General features: G+C 38.1%; 1 protein-coding gene across 1 annotated transcript in view; it reads left to right on the top strand.

Annotated features, from left to right (window-relative positions):
• Nucleotides 1–25,023, top strand: part of DISC1 (DISC1 scaffold protein) — a 218,184-nt gene that overhangs the window by 73,927 nt on the left and 119,234 nt on the right. The window contains 2 exon segments of the mRNA XM_064509255.1: nt 15,608–15,662; nt 19,644–19,746. Coding sequence (XP_064365325.1) covers nt 15,608–15,662; nt 19,644–19,746 — 158 coding nt within the window.

The raw sequence follows: 25,023 nt of genomic DNA, 5'->3' as shown, positions 1-25,023 counted from the left end.
CACCTACAGAAAGCATTCGAATCCATCACCTATTAATAGCCATCATCAATTTAAGCTATTTCTTGTTAACTGATGTTTTTTTTTTTTCCCCAGATTTGTAATGCGGTAATTACAACATGTTTCTCACAGCCTGAAAATGTGTACTAGATACCATCCAAATATTACTGATGCTTCTTGCTTCAGTGGACTTCTAATCGTAATAGAGCCAGTTGTGATGAGAGAGGGGCTCAGACAATGGACTCGAGGCAGTGGGAGAAAGGATACAGCACTAAGATTTTGAGGACACCTACAGTTAAATGCACAGCATATGGTTCCTCTAAATAAGGAAGTAGCTACACTTGGTAACCTTTTCAGAATTACATCATCTTTATTTACAAAAGGAGTAGAAGTGCTTCAGGGCCTAAATCATACTGAAGGGTCAGTGGGATGTTGGTGGTGAAACTCTGAAAACGTTAATACTGCTATGTCTGTGTCACCAGGACAAAATTAAACTCCTCTTTGTCCTAACTTCCATTCCTTCTAGGTAAGCAATATGTATGTTGCTTACAGTGTTTTTCTCCCTTCATGTTTGTTGGATTTAGTTTCATTATATTAACATTCATGAGAAATTGCTGCTCATGTGTTCTAATTTATACAGATTTTTTTTTTAAGTCAGCAGTACATCCCAGAGAGGATTTATTCTTCTCTTTTGAGGTCTGTTTGAAATTTTAAATTATCTCTAATATTTCTAATAGTCATTTATACCCCTGTTTCTGAGACTGAGGAATAAAAGGTCTCAAGCAGTCTGTGTGAAAACTTTTGTTGCAGTTTGAGTTTTCCCTTCGTTTTGGATTTGCTTGCAAGAGAATATTCAGATTTTTTTTCCTCCCGCACTGCTGATGCAACATTGAGTTGCACTTCACATTTTGTTTGGAAAGTTCTTCCAAAAAATGCCTTAAATTAGTACTGTTTCAGGGAGAGAGTCTTGCTCTGGATTTTTCTGTCACCGGCACCATGAATAACACAATCACTTGAGGGAAAGCATGGGTTTGTTGTTGGCAGTGGGTTCAGAACTTTAATGGAGGAGACGTATAACTACTTTCCTCCCTGTCTGTTCATTTTTGAATAGTGCCTTGAATGCTACATTTTTGGTTTAGTTTTGTTTGTTGATCAAACTTTGTGTCACCAGTGCCAATAATCAGTTAGGTGCTGCTGTTCTCTTTACAATAGCCGGAGTTTTCTTGTTGCATGTGGAGACAGACAAATGCTGAATTGGGATGCACAAGGAAACACACTTAGGTGGGAATCTTTGACAGCCTTCGGGAACAGTTTAAATCTCCTTCCTCAGGATGTAGTTGCCTGCTCTTGTCAAACTCGAAAGCCTTTTCTGATCTGAACTAACGGCAACGAGGCAGATGCCCACCTGTGGCACAGCAACCTGGTGGCTAGCACCCTTGGTTCAGGAAGTGGAAGCTCTGAGTCTAGGCCCTCCTTGGCCTGAATGGATTTGAACCTGTGACTCCCATGGCCTTGGAACTGGCTCTTATCTGCCAAGGATTTCAGTGTCATGAGAAGAAGCATGCTACATCGTAACTCTTAAGCTGGACTGTGTTGTATCCAGTGATGCAAGATGTCAAAATGTGGCAAAAGGCCAGAAGGAGAATGGTAAAGAGGAGGTCTTACTCTGGGGGAGTGGGGCTGGAGAGGACTAATGGTTATAGCACTCAGCTGAGGCGGGAAAGAGACCTGGTGGTCATAGCTGGAAAGTTGCCAACTCCCTCAACATCAGTGAGGTGCTAGATGTATTTTTCTTTTCCAAAGTAGAGGTGAAATCAGCTGGTAGGAACATGTCATAGCCTGGTTGATGCAGCCTCTCAGAGAAGCAAGGTGTCACTCACTCTCTGTTCCTTAGGTTCTTGCCCCTGCAGGAGATGGTGCTTCCCTCTGAATTCAAAACTTAGTGGGAGCTACTGTTTCTTGTAGATGGTTTTTTCAACATGATGTGGCTCCTTGGTCTGCTACGACCTATTCAAAATCTGCCCAAGGGTTGTGTTTGCTGTGCCTGGTGCTCTACTGAAAAATGCACAAGCTGTCTTGGGAGCAAGGACTGAAAACTCCAGTCCAGCCGTGTGACCCAACCACTTGAATTTGTCATGTGGCCACTTCTTTGCCTTGATCTGCCTTTGGTTCTTGGGTCTCTTCCCCTAAACTACTTGCTACCTTAGGTAACTGAAAGCCTTCCAGAGCTGTGCGGCATCATGTTCAGCAAGTGCAGGTTTCTCTGCTACTTGCTGCTTTTTGGGCATGCTGTATGTCTAGAAGGGCTGATGGGGGAAATAGGCTGCTACAAGTCTATCAGTGGTGAGAGTCAGACTTGCTGTTAAACTGAACAAAATGATGGGTGCCTTCCTTTTATAACTGTGCAGTCCATCTTACCTCAGGTATAGTGATCTTATGTGTCTGCACCCAGTCATGCTCTATTTTCTTTTTATGTAATATGAAAAGCAGCAAACAGAGAATAAGGTATATTGTGTGGATGTAGTTTCTGTGTGCCTATGGAAGTCATCTATGTTGTCATAGAATTAAGGAATAATTTAGGAGCGTATCTGGTCAAATCCCTGCTTAAAGCTGGGCCAACCTCAAAGTTAAATCCAATTTCAAAGTTAGATCAGGTTGCTCAGGGCCCTGTCTGACTGAGTTTTGCCTATCTCCAAGGATGGAGATTTTGCAGTCTCCCTGGGCGTGCTATGTCTGACCACTCTCACTGTGAAGTTTTTTTTTATTGCCCCATATTTAGCCAGAATTTCCCTTGTTGCAACTGGTGTTGGCTCCTAAATCAGTACTTCCTGTGAAAGACAATTGTATGTTAGGTAAGAGGTTAAACAGTATGCAAAACCACTTGAGCTTATTAGATGCTGTTAAGTTTTTAACTCCTAACACGTGTGGTATTTAATGTGAATGAGATTTTACTGGAAATGTACATTTTATGAATCATTATAGAGGGGGGGAAAAAAAAAGTCTTTTAATGTTAGGAGACTGTGCTGGCAATAAAGTTTTACCCATGCACATACACTAAAGATCAGTGCTTACATAGGCCCTCATTCAATACTGATGGGCTGTACAGGCCAAACTTCTGGCTACTGGTTGCAAGATGCTGTGTTCCTATTCGACCTGCATTGTGCTAGTCAGTAAAGTACTGCTATAATGTGCTTTTGTGTAATCATTTGTTGGGTACGGGAACTCCATTCCGCACTGGAATAGCATAGGGCTGATGTGGAGCATCTCTTAAAACAATCCGTGGTATAATGAATCATATTGAGTAGCTTGCAGCTCACTGTAAAATACAGATAATTTGCTTTTCTTGGTCCAAATGTTATTAAATATACAATAGCAACTTGTTAAGCGAACTTTTCGGAACATGAATAAACATCTTAAATGAAGAATAACTGCCCAGATAGATTTGTGCAGAAGCAAGAGTGTAAAACAATGTAACATTAGGTGAGTGTTGTTCCAAACTTTTCTTGTCAAGCATTGTTATTTTCAGGGAGATTAATACTCTTGTTTTTTCTTGTTTATCTTTTGTATATGGTGGACATTTTGAAAACAAAAAGCTTTTGTCAGTAACTGTAACATGCTTTGAGTTTGAAGAATTAAGAACTGTTACAAGCATTACCTTGGGCCCTGTCTTCAGGGCTGTTGGACGCCTAGGTTAAAAGATGGCCAGTTCATGTGCAATCAAATATGTTAGCTTGCATTTTGACAGCATTCTCGTAAAGCTGAGACCACAAACTGTGGTCATCTTGCTCATGAAGACAGGCATAATTGCTCTCGGTAATCTAAAGGCAGTAATAATTATTATAAAATGAGGAAATTGAACTACAAAAACTCAGTTCGCTTGCATGGGGTTGTGTGCCAAAGCCGTCTTTAAAATGTGGGAGCAGCTGGCATCACATGCCACGACACGTGTGTGTTTTTACTAAAAATGACATACTGGAATCAGAGAAAAATGCATCTGAGTGTTTTAAGTGTTAAGAGTACTCTCTCCTGGAGATTGCAAAAGTAACAAAATGTATCGTTTCAGTGTCCTCTACTGCAGAGGACAAAGTTTCAGAAATGCATTTTTTTCCACTGTGTAACTTGAATCTTACTAAATAAGACAATGTTAAATGTTTGATTTAATCTCTTCAATGCTGCCTTTTTCCTTTCTTGCGTTTCTTTCCATTTCACAATGAAAACTAGGGAAGTCTATTCCATTTCTGTTCATATTTAGTTTCATTTAGCATTTTGTCTTTCGATTTTACCCATATCTGTGGATGATACTATGTATGTGACTGTACAGCATGTCATCCTTGGAATAGATTGCACGGTTGCATACGAACTATTTTCTGGCCACTGAATGGTGGTTGAAAAAAAGAAATTCAATTAAATATCTTTCAAAATATTTGAATACACCACCTCTTTTTCCACTCTTCCCATGGAACTATCTTTAATTAGTAGGAATTTGTTCCACGGAGTGTATGTGGGATGTTCTGAAGATATGGAAATTTTCAATTTTACGTATTAGTTATTACAATACTGTCATGGCCAGTGGCGCAAGGAACTGAACTTGAAGTTTTATGCAACCAGTTCAGTCTGCTTTAGTGATGCCTGGAGCTCATCTAACAAAGATTAATTCGAAGTGAAATACAAGTGCTCAAGGGTTGAAAACCTTGTTAGTTGGAATATACGTGAACCATTCAGCAACTTCAGTTGAGGCCGAAGCCTGAATGAGCCAAGAAAGGGTGGTTTTGAGAAGTTGATTTACTCATGAAAAGTGGGTGGAGGGGGGTAGATTTAAATGCCATTTCACACATTCACTTTGGAAGAGTAGAGTTGTCATTCAGAATGGGCTACTGTCATTAGGAGAGTCTGTTCTGCACATGTTTGTTGCTCTTCAAAGTACATCTCCACATGATATTCCTAGTTCACTTAGTGGTTAGCAAGCTACCTTCAACTGCTGAAGAATTCTGAATGCAGCTATGTTTGTTTGCATCAGCCCTTAAATAAAAATCTCAGCTTTAATGAATAGTAATTAGAGTAAGCAGAACAAATTGCATCTTGTCTTTTCAAAAAGATACCTGTTGTTTGCTAGATAATATGCTGTCTGTCTAGGAAAGTCCTTTTTAAGTGTAGAGTTTGAGGTTTTCATTGGCTATTTCTGTGAAAACGTACACATATTGAAAATATCCTTTGGAAATAGAAGGGTAGTGCAAATACAAAGAGCAAGGGGGATGAAATGTTTTTATAGTATCAGAAAGTTTCTACCAGAGAGCGCAGAGTGCCAGCGTTCCTGACTGATGATGGGCCTATGTGAAGGACAGCAAAGAAGTGAATTGTACTTTTAATGCCTGATACTCTTAGTGTCTTTACTTTGGGGAGTTTTTTGGCTTTCTGGTTGTTTGGGGATTTTTCTGTCTGCACTTTTTCCTGATTTCAGAACCCCAGTGGACCTTGATGGCACATAGAAAGTGATGTTGGTAGGTTTAGACAGAGGCAGAATAATTAATTTGTTTTTTAAGTTTTTCCTGAATGTTTTCAAGAGAGAATCCTATGCCATGTTATGAATCACACCGTGAAGTCCCGATGGATTAGTAGGCCTTTAAGCGCACTGCATCATTATGAACCTTCTTATGGCCTATTTTGGTGCTGGGAAGGTCTTAGCTGGTCCTGGGAATGGAAACACATGGAGCTGTCTTCAGTAAAGTGCTGTTGCTTTAACCTTCTCATGCAACTTTTTTTACTTGTCTTTCACTTGGTGGATGATTTTTCGCATGAGGTATTGTCATGGCTGCCCTTTGCAGATGTCAGTAATTGCATGGTACTCCCTTGGCAGAAGAGCTTGCTGCCCTTCTCACCAGACTTTCCCCCTCCTGCCAACAGTCGTCACTGCCTAACTGCCACCTGACTTCCCATAAATAGTTATATTTTACTGATGATGGTTGAAGCATGTGTTTTGGTGTGTATATGCATATGTGTTTGAACCTAGCATTCTTGCCCCTGTGCTGTACAAGAGAATTAAGTTTTCTGGTCTCCTTCCTCTTTACTGTTTCTTGTTTTGTACATCAAACTTTCTTCGTTATCTCTTCTCAAAAATCAGTGTCTGTCTGTCTCTCTCTCACTCACACCCATGCCAGTATCTGTCTATGTGGTACTGCTGTAAAATACTGAAAATCCAGGGAAAGGATAGTATTTAAAAGGGATGCAAGTGAGTAAAAAAGCTGAGAAGAGGGCTTTTTTCCTTTACTGTCTCTCTTACAAACATACACGCGCTTAAATGAGGAGGTTTGAGCTGCATCAGATGCACAGACAAAGCAGGTACCTTGCTCAGTGGCCACCCTTGGTCACCTCAGCAGTTCGATTACTTCAGTACCTCCAGCCTGCAGGAGTTGAGTGACAGTGTTTGCATGTGAAATGCACCAAGTGAAAAAGTGCTGCACAGCGCCCGTCACAGCTCTGCCTGTTGTTAGCTTGTGTCCCAGTCATAAGCTTTGGACATGGGAGGCTTCAAGGCTGCTAACAGCTTTGCTCCCCCCACAGGCATGCTTGTGCTGATTTAATTTGGATCAGTGGTGAATCATCTTCTGTGACATGAGGATGATGCACAGGTCACTTCGAGTATTCGTCTTGTTGCCTTGACTTCGGGCCCTTTCATGCCACTTTGATTTCTTTCTTTTTTTTTTTTTTAAGCTTAATTTAGAATTGTGAAACTGTTCTCTATGATGGGACATGTGTCTCTATCTACGCTGTGTGAGATGAACCAAAATACAATTATGAGGTTCTTAAAATACAACACTGCTGATAAGTGCCGCTACTATAGCTAGGTACAATGAAGATGACACTGTCCTGTTTATTTTTATTGTAGTTCTTTTGTTTAATGATCTGTTAATCCATTTTCTTCTTTATGCTGAACTTTGGAGAGCTTCACAAAGATCTGCAGCAGCTTGCTCACAGACAAGGAAGTGAACGCAGCGGGCCTTCCCCAGCCCCTGGGCAGTGCCTGTGCCCGGGGCAATTCTCTGGGCTTCTGGCCCACTCAGTGACTGGCCGCCCAGCCAACTGCCTCTGCCCTGATGGGGCTTTTTGAGGGAAATTCCAAATTTTGTGTGGAATTTCAGCCCCCAGCCTGAGCTGTGATGGTGTGATTGTCTAATTTTCAGCTGTGTCGCAGGGCTGGGTCTGTGTTTTGAGGAGGTTGTTGGTTTAGCTTCCTTGAAGAAGTTTGCTGCAACCTTTTGTGAGAGGCTGAGATGAGTCATAGGCAAAATAACATTCCTCTCTCTTGCCTTGTGACCTGGGTGGTTAGGAAGCTCATCTTTCTTTTTGTAGATAGTCAGCAGTTTTCCTTTCTGGTAATAATCATCCGCTTTTTCTCTGATTGAAGGAAGGGCTCCCTGGGCAAGTAGCTTTGTTTTTTGTTTTTTGGTTTTTTTTTTTTCTTCCTCATTTGTGGGAGGAACTCTAGGAGAAACTTTCTCCCAAAATCCCAGCATGCTAATATGCTTCCAAACGTGAAGTCAATTTGCCTCCTGCGAGGTCACCAGCAAAAGGCATCAGGCAGGAGCTGCCAGAGCCAGAAACTGTGGCAAGGGACTTCTTTGTCACATCCCTGGTGGCCTGGCGCTGTGTGTGAGCCAAATCCTTCATGCCGTGGCTCCACAGTTCAGATTGTCTCTTGAGAATAAATATTCCAGCTCTGAGAACAGAGGCTAGCAAACTGAACTATTTTGAAGCACTGTTGGAAGCAGTTTTTCCTCCTTCTAAAGCAGGATTATTGAATGAGAAAGTCCCAGCAGAAAGATGACTACCATCCTCTTGTGTACCCACATGTGCAGTGTAGTGAGTAATCTGGTTTCCTCAGCCCAGCTGCAGCCCCCTGCTTGCCCTAACAGCTTCCTGTGGGGTGGAGCAGCCTATAAAGTCCAGGCCACAGACGGGCTAATTCCTCTGCGTGTGCATGCTTTATTTCTCTTTAGGGAAAAATGACCAGCTGTCTCAGTCAGGGTATGGTACTGAATACTGGTGTATGTAACATAGAGAAATGGCTAACAACAATACCCAAGGATAGACCCTTTCAGGCAGTGTAGTATAGTAATTTTTATTCTTAGAAGGATAATTGCAGCTACACTTGGTAAGCTATTTGTATACAGGTTTCCTCATGCACTCCAGAAAGATATAGTAGAAGGATGGGGATCTCTTGGCACACCAGAAAACCTGAGGAAAGTGTTCAGATGTCATGACCTGCCCCTGCAGAGAGCCATTTCATTGTGCCTTTGTTTTTAATCTGTTGCTCCTGGTCCAGGTATGAGCTGGGGCCGCAACTGCCCCAACCTCTCAGTTGCAGCAGGTGACAGAAGACTGATGGGAAGTAAAGCTGTGTGCAAATGGTTGGCTGAAATAAATAGTGAGTTAACAGATTGCCTGTTCAGCTGTCTGTATGCTGTTTTGTAAGGCTAGAAGATTTCTTAATAAATGACAGTGAAATTCAGCTTGGAATCTTTACTAAAGATGCCTGTACCATCTTCTAGTGTCTGTGAACTTGCTGTTTTTGATGGAGAGATTTTATCTGAAAAAACAGCTACCATACTAAGCAGACTTTTCACAGAAGTGCTGCTTCAGTATTCCTCTTGAAGGCATTAAAAAAAAAAAACAACTTTTTAATTCCTTCTTGCAAGAAACCCACAAAGTATCTTCTAATGCCCAGATTTTTCTGCACGCCTTGTATAGTTAGGCCTAATAGCAAGTAAGGATCTTCTCAATTTAGAATTCTTGTAAGAGCTTCTTCTAGGCAGGATGGTGAGTTATTACAGTCCATTTCTCATAGATATAAACAAGGTGTAGTCTTTGAGACTAGATATGGACAAGTGCAATTACACAGCACTCTCCGATTCAGTGGGAAAGCTTATTGATAAGCTGAGGTTATGCAGAGGCATTGGGGAAGTGTACTTTTAGATTTGCCTCCTGACAAATGCTGAGTGAGGGAACATAAGTATTGAAGCAATCCTTGACATAAAACAAAAAAATACTGCTCAGCAAACAGTAGCCAGAAGAGGAGGAAATTGCTAGGAGAAAATCAACTTTCTGCTGTTTCAGAGCTAGGTGCGTAATTTTGGATTCTCATTTGTATTCCTTGAAGATGTGTGCATATTGAAAATGTGCAGAAGGTCCTGTGCTCCTGTACCTTAAAGCACATCTCCTGATAATTTTTGTCTCAAATCAGATTAATTTTTGCAGTTGGAAGCTTTCCAAGGTAACACTTAGTATTTTACTTCTAATTCAGGTGACTAGTCCTTGTAACTGCCACAAATTTCATTTTCAGTATGAATTAAACACAATTTTTTCCGCCTTCTATTTAGTGTCAAAGTCCACCCCTTAAGAGCACTGACAGATTTAGGTAGAGAAATTGGATTTTCACCACATCAATTCAGCAGAAATTTGTGTTTTTTATCGATGTTTAAGTAGCTCTATCTTTTTACAGAAGTTTTCTGTGAGCTGTGTTATCCAAGGAAAAAACAGAGTTTATTTGGAAAACTTGGACTCATATTTAAAAGATGACTTTATTTTTTCCCAACCTGAAGCTATGCTGCTGTGAAAAATCTACTGTTAAAGTCCCATAGATCATTGCATAAAGAAGAGGAACTTCTGTGCTTATCAGAAAAACTGCTTTCCTGGTATGATAATAGCCAGATGTATAGCCCAGCAGGGCTTACAAACAGATCACATAGAATGAAGATAAATTTGACATCCAGAGACTTGTTTGATTAGGTAGACTTCTTTGTGGTGGAGTATTAAAAAAAAAAGAAAAAAAAAAAAAAAGGGCTGTTTCATGATAGTAAATTTAATGCTTTAGTTCTGAGATTTCTTAATTGGACAGAATAGTAGGACCAGCAGCACCCTTGTAGGTGTTCTGCTAAGAAGCTGCACATTTTATCTATAATCATGAATCTGTTGATTTTGTTCGAAATTTTAGGTACAGGAATCTTTTGTTATACTTTATTTTAGTCAAAGTTGCACATATCTAGGCTAAAGCTGCCTCTTGTTAAGTAGAGCTTTGTTCAAAAGCATTTTTTTTTTACATGTCTTCAAAGCATTGTGAGAAATGCGCATCAAGGGAACTGTGAAAGTACAAGAAAGTTATTGATTGTTTGATTTGATTTTGTATTGTGGAATTCTTCCTTGAAGGCCCAGGAAGGTCCCTAGACTTTTTGGATTTCTAGTTGATTTTTATTGAATTTTTGCCTTGATGTAGACTGTAGCAGATGTTCATGCCAAAAGTTCCCTGAGTAGTACTTCTGATTTCTTCTGCAAAAGACTGGACAAAAGCTTTTTGGAAAGTCAGCTTCCGTTTGCTGTTAAAAGCAGGACTACAAGTGTAGGGCTTGGTTTATATATTTTCATCTTCTGAGAGAGTAGAACTTTTTGTTACTTCAGGATCAGAAAAGGAATCATGTTAGGGAAGTTAGAGTTGGAAACGTCATCCTCTTTGCAGGCTGTGGCCGTTAGAATCAGGTAGGTTATCCTCTGCAGAAGTCTTAATACTCTACGATCAAATTCAAACATACTCTAAACTGCTTAAATCTGCTGATAGCCAAGGAGATACTTTTAACAAATCATTTTAACTATCAGGAAAATATTCATATGAATTGAGGCTCAGCCCATCCTGTTTTCTCATACATTCTAAACTTGCACAGTCTGAGCCTAAGTTTCTAGACAGCAACTCTTGAATTTGAGATTCAAATATGAGTAATTTTAAATTGTTCTTGTGCTTACGTCTGAAGAAATGGAAGTGTTTTTTGCTTAAGTGCTGCAATGTGCTGTGCTGTTAGGGAATGAAACAGTGAGACCTAGAATAATCTTACAGGTGGCAGTAATGTAAGAAAGTATTTGCTGTTAAAGGGCACCCTTCTGTCTTTCATTTTCTTCAGGCATAGATCAGAGATTATCTCTGATTTTTGTGTATGAAAATAAGAATTTCTACTATAGGATATATATCCTTTTACATTGGTACTTTTTCATAGTTTTTAAAACACGTGTAGTGTTTTCTCTTGGGCAGTTACAAAGACTGTATTCCGCATACATTTTTTGTCATTTTGTATGTGTATTTTGCAATTGATGCAGGAACTGTTTCTGTTTAAGCAGTATATATATTTGTATATCTTGAATGTAAAAATTAGCATGACTTGCTTTTTGCCCATTTTCATTCTTTCAGTTTTTTTCTTAGGAAGCAAAACATAAATACACAATAGCCTAAGATGCGAAGGGAAGTATACTGGCAAAGTGGAAGGAAAGAAATTCAGAAATGTTCCTTCCTTTAGTAGAAAGCCCTTCTTCCCAGTATTGTACTACTCAGCCTTCCTCTGAACAAAGCCACTTTCATAATGTCTGCTATTCCTCCATGTATGTTGTGGCTTCTCAGAATATTCTTTAAAAGGCTTTGAAAACACTAGCTGTTGTATTAGGATGTTTACTGGTATCCGGGGTCATGTAGGAAGCTTGTGACAGAGTGAGGAGTGTGTGAACCAGACCACTCCATTCCCAGTCTTCCTTCTCTGTCCCCTACTGCACTGAATTGTGTGTGTCTTTATTTTGCACACAGATTATTCCTAATTATGAACATCGTTGTCTCAGCAGTTTCCAAGTATGTTTTAACAAATCAACATACTCAATACCTGTTTTTCTCTAGGTCATCAAAATGAGATGCTTACAAGGCACCAGCTTGCTTGAAGTATTTGGGTCTTTAAAGTTTTCCCTTAGTCTGTTATTACATGCCATGTCAGCCTCAGACCCTAAATATGCAGCCTTCCCACATCCTCCTGCAATTCTCTGGTGGAAGTCCATGTTTTGCCAATGTATTATATTATTCATCTTCTAGAAAGAGTAATTCCTTAGCTCCTGCCTTTCTAGTCTGGTGTAGTGGGTAAACGATGAGGCCCTAAGATACACTTTGCAAGTCTGCATTGCTTTTCTTTTCTTTTCTCCTCATTGTAGATCCTAATGTGTGTAAATCCATTGCAAGCAATTTAAATGGTAGGCCTACATGGCTATCTGCATGAATGAGGAAATTGCATATGATGTATAGATTGCTGTCAGTTCTGCAAGTGTTAAAAACCTTTCTTTTCCTGCCTTTAGTCAGTCAAAATTGTGCTAATTGAATTCCTGTCTTATTCTAGTCCTTCCATCAACAAGGTCAAGAACTTTGCATTCTCTGTGATGGATTTAGCTTATATTGAATTTGAGAAGTAACTTCTAAATAGTCCTTAGAATAGATAGCAGAGACTGCAAGCAGTCAAATCCCTGATTAGCTGTTCTGCCAGAGAAGAATAGCAATGAGTCAAAACTATGGCTGTCTTCCCAGGCGAAAATTGAGTGTTATTCCAAGGAGCTCTTTTTAAAGCTGTTTTCCCTGGTAGTTGTAAGTAAAGCAACTTCTAAGCAGACAGAACATCCCTCTTAAAATGAAATATGATGCTCCAGGGTGCTGGTAAAAGAAAATACTATTTCTGGTTCAAGTCACTTGTAACAGATCATGGCTATTAAAACCTTTTGTCAGTCGAATGAATCAGTATTGACTGACTGGTTGCTGTTGTGGGTCAGCTGGAGCGTTAGCTTGTCAGATAATTGGAAGGCTTGTGAGAGGCTTCTCTGGGCTGGTGTTTTGTGGCAGAAGAGGATGCGGGAATAAACTGAGTTAAAAGACTATTTGTAGTTGGTAACACTGACTGGTTCATGTAGTTTTGATTGCTGCATGTGAAGCATGTGGGTTAATCTCTAAAAGGGATAAGGAATTCCAACAGTATCACTCTAAAAGCTAATAAAAGGCAAAACAAGGTATCACTGTGAAATTTGTAGCATAAATAATACAAAATACAGTTATAAGAGTCTGCACAAACATAGTAACTGTAATAAAAGGGTTCTGTAGATTCCAGTCTGTGTGGTTAATGTGGCTATCACTAGTGTGGATCAATACTATTATTAGCTGATACTCATAGTCTTTGTTGATATTTTCCAGATTAATGTAAAATTGTCTCTTAAAATTACAGTTCTCCTCTCAATGTACTGGCAATGTGTGATTCCACATGTGTTTTTTTCAGTGACTTGATAGATATTTATAACAAGAAATCTAAATAAAAAGAGGCTTGGTTTTTTTTTTCCCCCTCCACTCTCTCTTCCCATTCAACACTGGACCTGAAAGTCGACATGGGTTTGTGCATCACTGTTAGCAATAAGAATTCTGCAATTGGGTCTTAGTTTGTTTTTGCTTTTTTGGATGTATGGTTTAAAAAAAAAAAAAAAGTAAAAATTGATCTCGCTTCCTCTGCAGAAGAGTAAAACACAACGTGAATCTGTGGGGGCTTTTTGTCAGTAAAGTAAACAGATAGAAGGAAACGCACACAGAAGAGATTTGTTAAAGAAAGAGGTGCCATCTTTATACTGTTATTCTTCTGGCTATAACTGCACTTTACATTTTATTTTGTCTTGGATCCTTAGAGTGGAATTGTATAAGCCAGTTACCGAACAATTGGGCCGGTCACCCATTATTCATTCAATTGCGCACTGCAGCCTTGCTGTTCCCAGTCGACATCTCTACACAAAGCGTAGTTCTTTTTTACGTAACCTCCCCAGGTCATATGGTGGTTGTGATAGATGCTTAAAGGCTCTGGGAGCTCCGCAGAGTCCGAGACAAGAAATGACCACATAGTTCATTCCCTCTGGCATGCCCAGAGACAGGCAGGAAACTGATAATGGCATAATTTCGCATGTAATATTTTGTTTTTTGCCCATATATTACTGTAGCAAAGGTTGGTAAGGGAAAAGTTTGAGAATGAGCGTGTGGGAAATGTTATTAAACTGCTTTTGTGTGATGGCTAGCTGGCTGTTTTTCTGTGTGTTGTTTTACACCGGTGTCAGCCTACATAGTCAAGGGCTGTTTCTTCTGAGGGGGCTGCCTCATCTGGAGCTGGAGGGGAGCCAGCATGCCAGGGGTTAATGAGGTGGTTGGCCTTGTCGTTCTGTTGATGGAAAAGGTGGGCGCTCCAAGAAGCAGGGCGTTAGGGCGAGAAGTAAAATCGTTTCATCGTTAGCACAATTAATTGATGCACTGGACAGCTGAATCCTGCTTCTGAGTCTGTCTCACTTCCCACGTGAAGCTGGACAAAATGGTCAAGCCAGGCTTCCTACAGGTGGTCAGTAACTGTATGTTCCTCATTTTCTGTGAGTCCAGCTTCAGGTACTTTGGGGTTCAGACTTGCAGAAGTGCTGAGTCTTGAAATGGAGTTCAGTAAGTGCTGTGCTTGGAAAATACAAAGCAGCGAGTTCTCAAAAGAAAACCTGAAATGCTTAAAGGTAGGCAGCAGGGACTATGCGTGCATGTCAAAATTGGCAGTCAGTGTTAATGTGCATTCTGAATAACAGTGCGGTTGTGTTTCTTTCACCTAAACAATGAGTACAGTGCTGCCTTATCTTTTAAGAATATCCTTGAAATACATCCAGTGATGTTTCTGAAATGTTTGAATACTTCAGTAAAGAACACAAAAGAAAAGCTCAGAAATAAATTAATAGTTCTTATTCAGGAAGAACATCACAGGTAGGTTGTAAAATAAGTACAGTCTTTACAGTGAGGCTAAAAGGAAGTACTGAAATGCTGCTGGTGGGGAGTGCTGGCTGTCATGTACACTGAATGAAGTGTCTTACGGAAAAGAAAATAGCATGTGATAATGTAATTGAACGCTGTATAAAAATGTGTATCTACAAAGCAGGAGGGAAGGAAGTATTAAATGAAAGTTGCAAAAATAATCTCCATGTTTCTCTCTCATGTTTGACTAGTTGGCTTGAATTTTTGATCTTTATGTTAAAATGTAACTTTTGCCTTTGGTGCTTGTAAATAAACTCACAGGATTACGTTATGTTCAATAATATCAAGTTATTAAACTTACCTGGTTTTGCATATGGAAAAAAACCTTGAATTTGTTTACTCTAACATGGATTATACGTCAAAATTTCAGCCCCTGGTTGAATCAATGTAGTACAAATATTTTGTATGGTTTTATTAAAGTAAACAAAATGAGTAGTGATATTTCATTACCGTGAAGACGAATGACTGCATTTGAATATTTCCTGGCAAAGCTGGAAACCTGGTTATAAGAGGATAGTTAACTGCATATTCTGGGACAGAAGCTCTCTTTTTTGTTAAATGCTTGGTGATGGCCTAGCAAAAAACAGTGCTGAACCCTGTTTTGAACTTCTAGATACTACAGTTATACAGATAATCATAATTGTGTTTTTAATGGTGAATGAAATGTGCTTTTTTATACCTCATTAATTAAAAAGTGTAAAACTAGTCTACAATGCATTTTGCAAACAAATAGGAGTAAGTGGGCAGAAGTGGGTGGAAAATGTTAGTTAGTCACTAGGAAAACCAAATATAAACACTGAAACCAGATACAAGGATTTTATCTTGGTATTGGTTCTTTGAGCTAGTATGAGTCATCTTAAAGCCTGTGTGTTTCCATATGAAAAAAAGTGTGCACTGTGTAGCAGACCGTGATGAGCAGAGAAAGTCAACATTATTTTATTTTATTTTAATCCCTTCTAGCCTTCAGGAAAGAGAACAATCATTCAGCATGTCCATTAAAGAAACTACTGCCAAAGTAAGTATGTGTCAGTTATCCATTCTTCAGAACATTTAGAGAAGCAGATAATACCTTTTTAATAAATTGTCCATATTTTGGAAGTTGGTTTTGTGGTATTTCTTCTGAACACATTTTACATGTAAATATGCTTAAAAATACACTCTAAAAAAAGAAACTTAAATTTGGACAAAATGCAGAGATTATGCTTAAGGAAGCAGGTGGAGGACTCTGCTTCTTGGCTCATATTTACCAGTGTTCAGTCTTCTTGCTGACCTCAATTTAGAGACGGATATCTTAGCTTCATGAAATGAAAATGCACTGTAGTCACAATTTAATATTTTTTCACTCTTAATACAGAGCCTCTTATCTTCCTACATGTCTGGTTTGGTGTGAAGGAAAAACATAAAGTTCCTCTTTCCCCTTGAAGAGAGTTACTTTGCCCTTCCCTTTAAATAATAATAAGCTAGTAATCCAATTCTCTAAAAATGTGAAGAAAAGTGGCGTGATGTATTTGGCATACCTTGGTTTCTAATCATAGACATTAATACTTTTCCTTTCATTTTCTTGTTTCTCATGGCCTCCTTCCAAGAAAGAAACTACTAAAGTTTTCTTTTTATATCAGAATAGCTCTGTGAACCACAAGTAGAGCATCTGTGCTCCAGAATTGCTTTAGAAGAAAAGTTCATCTATTGTATCTAATTCTTAGAGCTCTATATGGAACAGGGAAGGGAAAACATTTCTGGTTTTGATCGTTAATCATTTTATACTGTGAAATAAGTTTGCTAGTTTTTCATGTTCTTTCTTTAACAGCACTCTCCAAAATCAGTGAAAATATTATCCTTTATATGCTATCCTTTGTACTTCTCTTAACCAACACTTTTAGCCTGTGCTATAAAAATACTGTTTAATGACTGTGTCTGAATATCCCTTCTTCTTCCTCTCCTGCTTTATTTTGAGCTCATCCTTCTCTATCCTTTCTATTTGCAAATGTCTTGGGATTGTTAGTATAGTCCATCATAATATGATCCTTCCGCTCTCCCATTTGTTTTTTAAGGACTATGAATAAAGCATCAAGTAAAAGATTGTAATTGACATACATATAATCCACTAAAATTAATGGGTAATTTCATACTTTAGAGTGATTCATTGTTTGAATTGCAAACATAAGCTACAGATTTCGTCTTCCCCACTGAAAACATATGCATTCCATTTTGAAGGCTTATTTTACAAGAGCATCTAGATACATTTACATAAGAGCTTAAACTTTGGTTGACAGTTGAGAAGTCTTCCTGGTAGAATTCCACAGCCCGTTCATTTCTTTGAATATTAAATAGATAAAATATTACTTTGCATTCCTATGTAATGGCTTTTTATTTATTAGATAAATAGGAAGCACATAAACAGAGTCCTCCAAATCATTTATTATTTTATTTATTCAAATTATCTCATCCTATTTTCTTCTCAAACTGAATAGAGCTAGTCTTTTTAAAGTTTTGATTGTATGGGGAAGACACTGCATTGCCAAAGGTCTTTCCATCTCTCCTGTGCCTCTTAATATTTATATGGCTGTTTCTGCCTTTCCTGCCTCACCTATATTGTTTTCAGCTGAGGCTACAAAAGCTAAGATTAGCATGTTAATGAAGGGAACAATCTTCCTAACTCACCTGCTTCATTTAGAAATTAATATGTGCTTTTGCTAATGACAAGATTACTGCACTGTATGGGAGATCCAGGTGGACTGCACTTTGCATCAGGTAAAGTAGAGAGAATTTCCATCTCTTTTTCTGAGGTACTGTTATAAAGAAATGAGAAGGATACTCAAACTTTGCCTACCAAGTTCCTAATGGTTTCAGTGGGACTGCATTCTTAAGAGGATTTTTAAAAAAATGTTTTGCTCATCATCTTCGTTAGTTGAGAATTAAACTCTCCTCAGTGACTGAATAAGCTACTGTGATGTATAATGGTAGCTGTTATGAAGATAAAATATTTAGAAAAACAAAAAGAACTGGGGCTTGTAGAGTAGAATTGATGTAGTTTAGAGGCAATGCTATTAGTTTAGAAGGAGTTAAATTATTTTGACTCTCCGAGTCTTTCATTTAGTTTTGCTGAACTATGCCATGTGATAACTCTGAAGATTAATAAAGTTCGTTTATCCCCATAATACATACGACACAGATGCCAGCAGAGGCTCAGTCACCTACTTAACTCATGTTCCGGAAGAACCATCTCTGTGAGTTGGAGGAACTTCCTTTCAGCCTCTGGTCCCTCTCCTTAGTCCATTAACAAACAGTGCCGACAAGCCTCATTGCTGTATAGGTGCTTACAAAGTGGACAGTGTTTGCTTGTAACTGATTAAACCTCCCAGCTTGTTTTGCATAATTGCCAAACAGCTGTCTAGTGGTAGTGACTTTAAGTTACTATGAGCATAGAATATATTCATGCAGTTTTCCTAGAGCTGAAAGATTCCTGATCTAATTGCAGTTCACTGAGCAACTCGGTACCCCTAAAGAGAGAACACTGCTTGGAAAGAAGTCATTAGAAACTTTAAGATTTATTTTGGAAATAACAGAGAGAAATGGCCTTTGGGTTCTTTGGGCATATTTATCCACCTGTGAAAGGTGTAGTTTTTTATTTTTTATTTATTTTTTACCATTTGAAGTAAATTAGTAGGTAAGGTAGAAAGAAGGAGGAACTAAAAGTGAAATATCTGGGAAGTGAAAAATTGTGTTAGGTGCAGAAGTGATGAGACATGTTTTTATGGTTAACAGATGCTCTCAGCTAAAGCAAGAAGGTATTAACCATTTAATAAGATTTACAATTAGTGTCATATCTGAATTATTATGCTTTAATTATACAAACAGGTAATACATTAGAGATGTAGGGCTTTTGCTTTTAAAAACCAAAGTGATAGTTGTGCTTTTGTTAATACGTATAGTGTACTAGATCACCACTTGCTTTTGAGGAAAAATATGAGGAGCGCAGGGAAACTTTCCTCTAGAGGTTTCATTTCAAATCTCATCTCTTCACAACTGGCCTGTGCCTCTCTTGACTGTTGCTTTACCCTTGGTTCCCATGAATGTAATGTTTTCTCAGATGTCAGCTACAATTTTAAGCAATTGCTTGATGTCTGCCTTCAGAACAAGGGTATTTACTACCACCTGGGTATAGGCTTTAACTAGACGAGGGATTTTTCTGTTTGTTCGTTTTGCTTTCCTTTGCAAGTGCTGCGATATGGGGGAAGAACAACATTTTTGAATATGTGAGAGTTGTTTGAACTGTGTACTATGTGTAAGGATTTTCTGAGGTGGTTATGTGTGTTTAAATATAAAGTACAGAAACAGGTGAAGCTCCTTTCTTTTCGTCCCTCTTCTGTCTGTCTCCATGCTAATACCAGTTCTGATTTGTTGCTGATAGATTTCCAGTTAAAAAAGAGACAGAGACACCTGAACCTGATCCAGCTGTGTCTCCTAACTGTGAAGCAAAGTACAATATTGAGATGGTATAGCCTTATTTATTGCCTCTCCAGAGAATGTCAGTTGCTTTTCCTTTTTCAAGTTAAGACATCTGATGTGGTATCTTTGGTTAATAATAATAATAATAAAAAAAAACCAGTGCATTTTGTGTTATGAAATCTTAAACACCAAACCTGGGTTTCCTTAAATTCCACTGGTTCCAGGCATCACTGAAATTGTACAGAGTTCATAAGCTGCCCTTTCTTCTAAATTCAGCCTCAGTATCTATTAGTGAAACATATCCTCTCTTATGCAGGTAGTTGATACTAATAATTTTTTTATTTTTATAATGGAATGTGTGGCAAAAGCCACAGAAATTCTGATTCATGTTGGATATTTCAGCAAAGACATCACTTTTTATTAAGCTTTGTTACCTTGCTGTAGGATATGTCATGTTCATAAACCAAGAACATTTGAAGCCCCATTTAAATTACCTTATATTTTTACATGAATGAATTATATATCATGGCTGTCTGCCTCAATCTAGGTTTGCACGAGTCAGAAACTCTGCAGTACTTTGAGGAGGAAAGTGAGTGATATTGAGACTCAACTACCAGCTCTACTTGAAGCCAAAATGCTGGCTGTATCAGGTAAGTTTTAAATGATGGTAAGGGGTAGCAATTGATGACGAGTGGTGTTTCAGAGCAGTTTGACCTTTTTGTAGCTGAGCCTTCTTGGGAACATGGTCATGGCTCAGTCTGCACTTGTCTGGGGCCCTTGAAGCCATTGCGAGTCCAGCAGAACCGACGAGCCTGGGCTGTGTGATGCCCTGTGTGATGTACTTCAGGCCCTTCTCCATGGTGGGGAACTATTGTCCAAGAGAGTGCCGAGTGATAGGCATTAGTCATACAAAGGACATAATATTTTTTGATAGGCAAAATTGATACATAACTGTCAGTAGCTTGCCTAGCCTTTACAAGTTAAATGCCTAGAGCTCTCCAGCTAAAAAGAGCCATAATAAATTAACAACAAAGGTATAATAATTGCCTGTATGGGTTTTAAATGACACTTTAAAATGGAATACAATAATTGGCAGCTTCTGCTATTCAGATCGTTAAACAACTAATGTTGGCAGCAGAAGAGCAATTTGGTCCTTGGAGCACTCGCGCATGTTATTTACAACCAGTAAAGCATTGAAATGTGATTACAGTCTGATTCATAACAGCTTTACTATGCCACTTATTTGGGATTACTGTGCTGTTTATTTAAGAAAAAAAGGCAAAGCACAGTTTTGTCTCTAAGTTTGAAGAGGTGGCTCTTCTAATTCAGCAAATTGCAGATGTGCAAGTAGACTAGTCTCTCTACTAGACACCTGCCTCAGAGAGAAAGCTGAGTAGGATGGAATGTAGATTTGGGTACAAGGAATTTTCCAGCATTACACTAATTTAAAGAAGAAAGTCCAGAAGTTTTTTAGTATGTGCCAAAGGGCTGTGATACAGCTATGTTTTGGCCTTTTACTCTCTCAGTTAGGTATAGGAATCTAGTACCTGTACACACAGAGTTATTTTAAAATGAAATCTTGTGCAATGTTGTGTGGTTTGTTTGCCACAAATGCATAATGTCAAACTTGAGCAAAATCCTAAAGGATTTGACCAGATCTTTTATTGATGGTTTTATTTTTCTGTGTCCAGGTGCAAGGTAAGCTGAGTAATCACCCTCCTGTGCCCTTAGGCTGTTAGAATATAGGTAGTTTTTTGGCTTTTAGAAACCAGGGTCAAAGTTTTCCCTGGCCATTTTATGACTCTCTGGAGAGCAGAATAGTCCACAAACTGGATGTGCAACTGCTTCATGCTGCCAGCAGGAAGCAGTTGGCCAGAAAAGATGTACCTCATTCCAACACTTTAGGAGAGCAAATGAGAACTATGAGGACCGTTTCAAAAAGATTCGTAACAATACTTTATAGTTGTTAGCTTTTAAAAGATGTTGCTTACATTTCAGGAGTGGATTCAAGAGGCAATTTAATGCCAGTGTTTCTATAAACCGTTTTCACAGTATTGTGAGGATGATTGCCTCTGCATGCCTTTTAAGAAGTAATAGTACTATTTCTTAGTGTTGATAAGAAGCGGTACTTCTGTTTTTATTCTTACTCTGGAAAACTTTTTTACTTCAGGAATTTTGGTAACTGGATGGTGCAGTCTTAAATTGTTACTAAGGCAAAATTCTGTATTGTTTTTCTGGGAATTTTGGCCACATAAAATTTACAGTTTCTTACTTTATAAATTGATATTGTTTGTATATGTGTTCAAGTAACATATGATGCAGTAAGTTAAAAGCTCTTAGCACTGTCCCTTTAATGTGTACTTTCACACAGTATAATTCTTCCTTGATTTTTAGTGTGAGTAAAGATAAATCCAAAGAAGTGTTAAGCCTAATTGTGAACTTGATATAATGAAAGATGGAAAGCACCGATAGCATTCACAGACTGCCTCACTTCTGTTACTGCTTTCTTCAGGAAAGTAGGTATCCAAGTGTTTTTCTGTCTTTGAATGATTTACTTAAAGTGAGGTCACAGGTGGAGGACTTCTGAAGAACACAGGGAAATTGGTTTTTGTTCTTGAGCCTGCTAATAAAGAAAATATTTCTCTGGGGTCTCATGCAAAGAGTAGTTTGTCTGAGCCATGTTGGACTGTAAAACTGCAAAGGCACATCTATGATAAGAAAAGTTCAATGTAGTCTCTATCTGAAATCATATCTATTGACATCAGTAAGGATCTGTTTAAAACTGTGCAAGGCTTTATGACTTTATATGTGGTTATGAAGACTTACTGATGTCTCCAGGTCTGGCTTGCTTCTATTTAGTACCCTAGGAAATACATTTTACAGACATTATAGTTGCAGTTACTGGGTTTCTCTTGTGTTGTGAAATGTATGGACTTTCAACTACAGCTTAAAGGAAGCTGGTGACTTTAAGCCTATAATAAAGTGTTTTTTTTTTTTTTTTTTTTTTTTTTTTTTTTTTTTTTTGAGGAGGAAAGGAAGGAGGAAATAGTGGGAAGAAATGCAAGTTAAAAACTGAAATCTGGAGATGGGAAAGTAGAAATGACTATAAGCTCAAAGCAGAGGAGAATGATGAAGCGGGGTGCTACATGTCTGAGATGTGTATGCATAAAGAGTATTATGGGAAATTAACCAGCAAAAGATGTGCTTCTAGTGTGCAACCAAAACGGAATGGCTATTGCAGGAGTTTGGTGAAAGAAGCTGAGATATGTAACATTAACTACTAAAAAATTACAGCATGTTCAGGATGGGTAAACAGGGAAAAAGGTATTGCATTGCGTATTAAAAATGCAAATATGTTTTTTCTGAAGCTCAGACACTGATGAGAAGCAGTGCAATTTATTGTCTTTGTGTGAAGAGAAATTACCTGACCAGTCTCTTCTTACTACTGTATCAGAAACAGAACGTGTTTGAGGCTTTTAGGGTCAATTAATAGTAGCACCAAAGGCAAAGACTTGATAATAATGAGTGTTTCTAAGAGACAGCTAGTCACAGGATGGGAAGGGGGAATTGGAGACCATTAAACATGTTCATGAAAGGTGCTGAAAATAACTTTTTTTATTTGCGGGGAAGATATAAAAATATACAAGGGAGCAGGTGTTTTAGATCTGATTTTTGTAGATGAAGGGAAACAGTTGAAAACTGAGGATGAAAGGTAAGTTGGTGATTGTGGATACGGTAATTTTCTTTACCCTGTTATAAAAAAAATAAGTATTTTTAGTTAACATAAAGAGTAAAGCAGTGCTGATATTTGTTTATGCTACATGCAGGGTAGTAAGCTATCTTGATGCAGGGAAATATAATAATCACAGAAATTAGCACTCTAAAGACCTGGAAGTCAAAAAGAAATTCTGCAAAAGATGGAAATAGTTTAGGCTTAGAGCATGAAGTGATAAAATCAGAAAGACCAAGGTGCAGAATGATTTGCAGCTAGCAAGGAAACAAGTAAGTCAGGAATAAAAGATTTTGCAAATGCAGATGAGGAAAGAGGAAGAAGGAGAAAAAAATAAGTTTGTTATTTAAAAAGGGAAAAACGAAGTGAGCAATGAATAGGATAGAGAAGGCTAACGTATTCAGCATCTTGTGTATTAATGTGTTAGGCATAAGTGAATGATGTCTCTTAAATAAGGCATAGTTACGAAATATGTTTCAACTTTTAAAACACCAGCCAAGATTTAAGCACAATATTGCATATATTTACCCACTGAACTGGCATTCATCTAACAGAAGGTATCACTCCTGTTTGGTTAATGAAGAGCCTGGGTATTAGATCATTAGAAGGTGAAGAAATCTTCAGTCTGATAATATGTAATTATTTAAGGACAGCCTTGGAGTGGTACGAAATTCAAAGATAAGTATTAATGATGTGCATATATATAAATGTACATGAAGAATAAAGGTAAGTAGAAGTTTCCATTTAGTCTGGAAGCATGAGGCAGGAATAAATTTCTGTTATTTCTGCTTTTTACTGTAGCAGTTGAATCATTCATTCCAATAATTTAATCAAAAGAAAAAAAAAACTGTTAGAGGATACCTAAAACAACTGCTCTCCCCTAAACGTATGTGACATTGTTTTTGTGTAACCTCACATTTCCCTTGAGAAAGTAGTTAAAGAGTTAAGTGATACTGGAATAGTGTTCCAGCAAAAATGGCATTAGAATGGAGTCTCACTCATCTGGGTTCATGTATCTCAAATGTTCAGTTAGATAAACTTAAGAACACTGTTCTTAAGTAATATGTTAGTTTTCAGAGCTTACATGTGAGGATAATTTGGAAAGCATGATATGCCTCAGCCTTTAATAGCCACCTGGATAGCTTCAAACAACATTAATGTTCTACCTGAACTGTGCTTTCTATTCCATGCACACTGATTTACAGTATTGGTCTAATTGCACCAGGAAATGCAAGAAGATATCTAATTTTCTTTTGAGAGAAAAGGCCCCGAATAAATGCAATCTAAACAATTCTAGTAGTCCTGCCAGTTAGGATTGGGTTCATTTTAACTTGGACAAGAAATGGACTTTATAAGAGAATACAAGGAATATCAATCTAGAATAAAACAACAACAAGATACGTTGGATTTTAAGACTCTATCATAAAAGATGCGGTAAAGGCATTTGAGATCATTTCACATATATGAAAGTTTCTCCTCTCATTTTTTTTCTAGGAAGGAGGAGTGTAAGATTTAAGTGAGAGAAGGAAAAAAGGTTTGGGAATCTTCAGATTATCAAAGGTGATGGAATAAATACAGTAAACTAATTATATTTAGTGAGGTTTCGGGGGTGGGGGGAAGCACACTCTTGGTTCTTCAAGAGACACTTCTCTAAGCAGTTACAATTCAGATCCTCAGTATCAGCTGCTCTCTTACCTTAGACTGGCATTTGCCTATTGCAGTTGATAACTTTACCTCAGTTAATACTCTTCAGATGCTACTCCAGAATTTTTCTCCAAGCAATTAGAAGCATCTTAGAAGATTGTTTATGGTTTTTAAGTCAGTAGCTCTAGATAATTCTAACTAACAAGAGTATTCTTGAGTGTGTGAGATGTTAAAATTAACATGCACATTTATGAATATTTTTTATATATGACATCTTTTGAGTCAGCATCTAGTAGAATTTCCTTTTTATTATTAAAACCCCCCCCAAATCCTTAAGGTCAGCCCCTAAGGTGGCTTAGAAACCAGCGTGTATGACTACTATAACAATTGCTTCTTACAGTAATTCTTAACAAGTCTATAAAACTTCTGCTGGCAGTTATGGGAAGAACATGAAAATACCTGATACTGTATTCTTTCTGTTAGCGTAGCCTAGGTATTTAGCACCAGATTATGGGAAAAAATAAGGTTACAGATCAAATAGTCTTCAACCAGC

Source organism: Dromaius novaehollandiae, chromosome 3 (assembly GCF_036370855.1).
Source record: "Dromaius novaehollandiae isolate bDroNov1 chromosome 3, bDroNov1.hap1, whole genome shotgun sequence".
In the NCBI taxonomy this organism is placed as follows: domain Eukaryota; kingdom Metazoa; phylum Chordata; class Aves; order Casuariiformes; family Dromaiidae; genus Dromaius; species Dromaius novaehollandiae.
The sequence above is the reverse complement of the archived record's forward strand: the minus strand, read 5'-3'. Positions and strand labels throughout refer to the sequence as shown.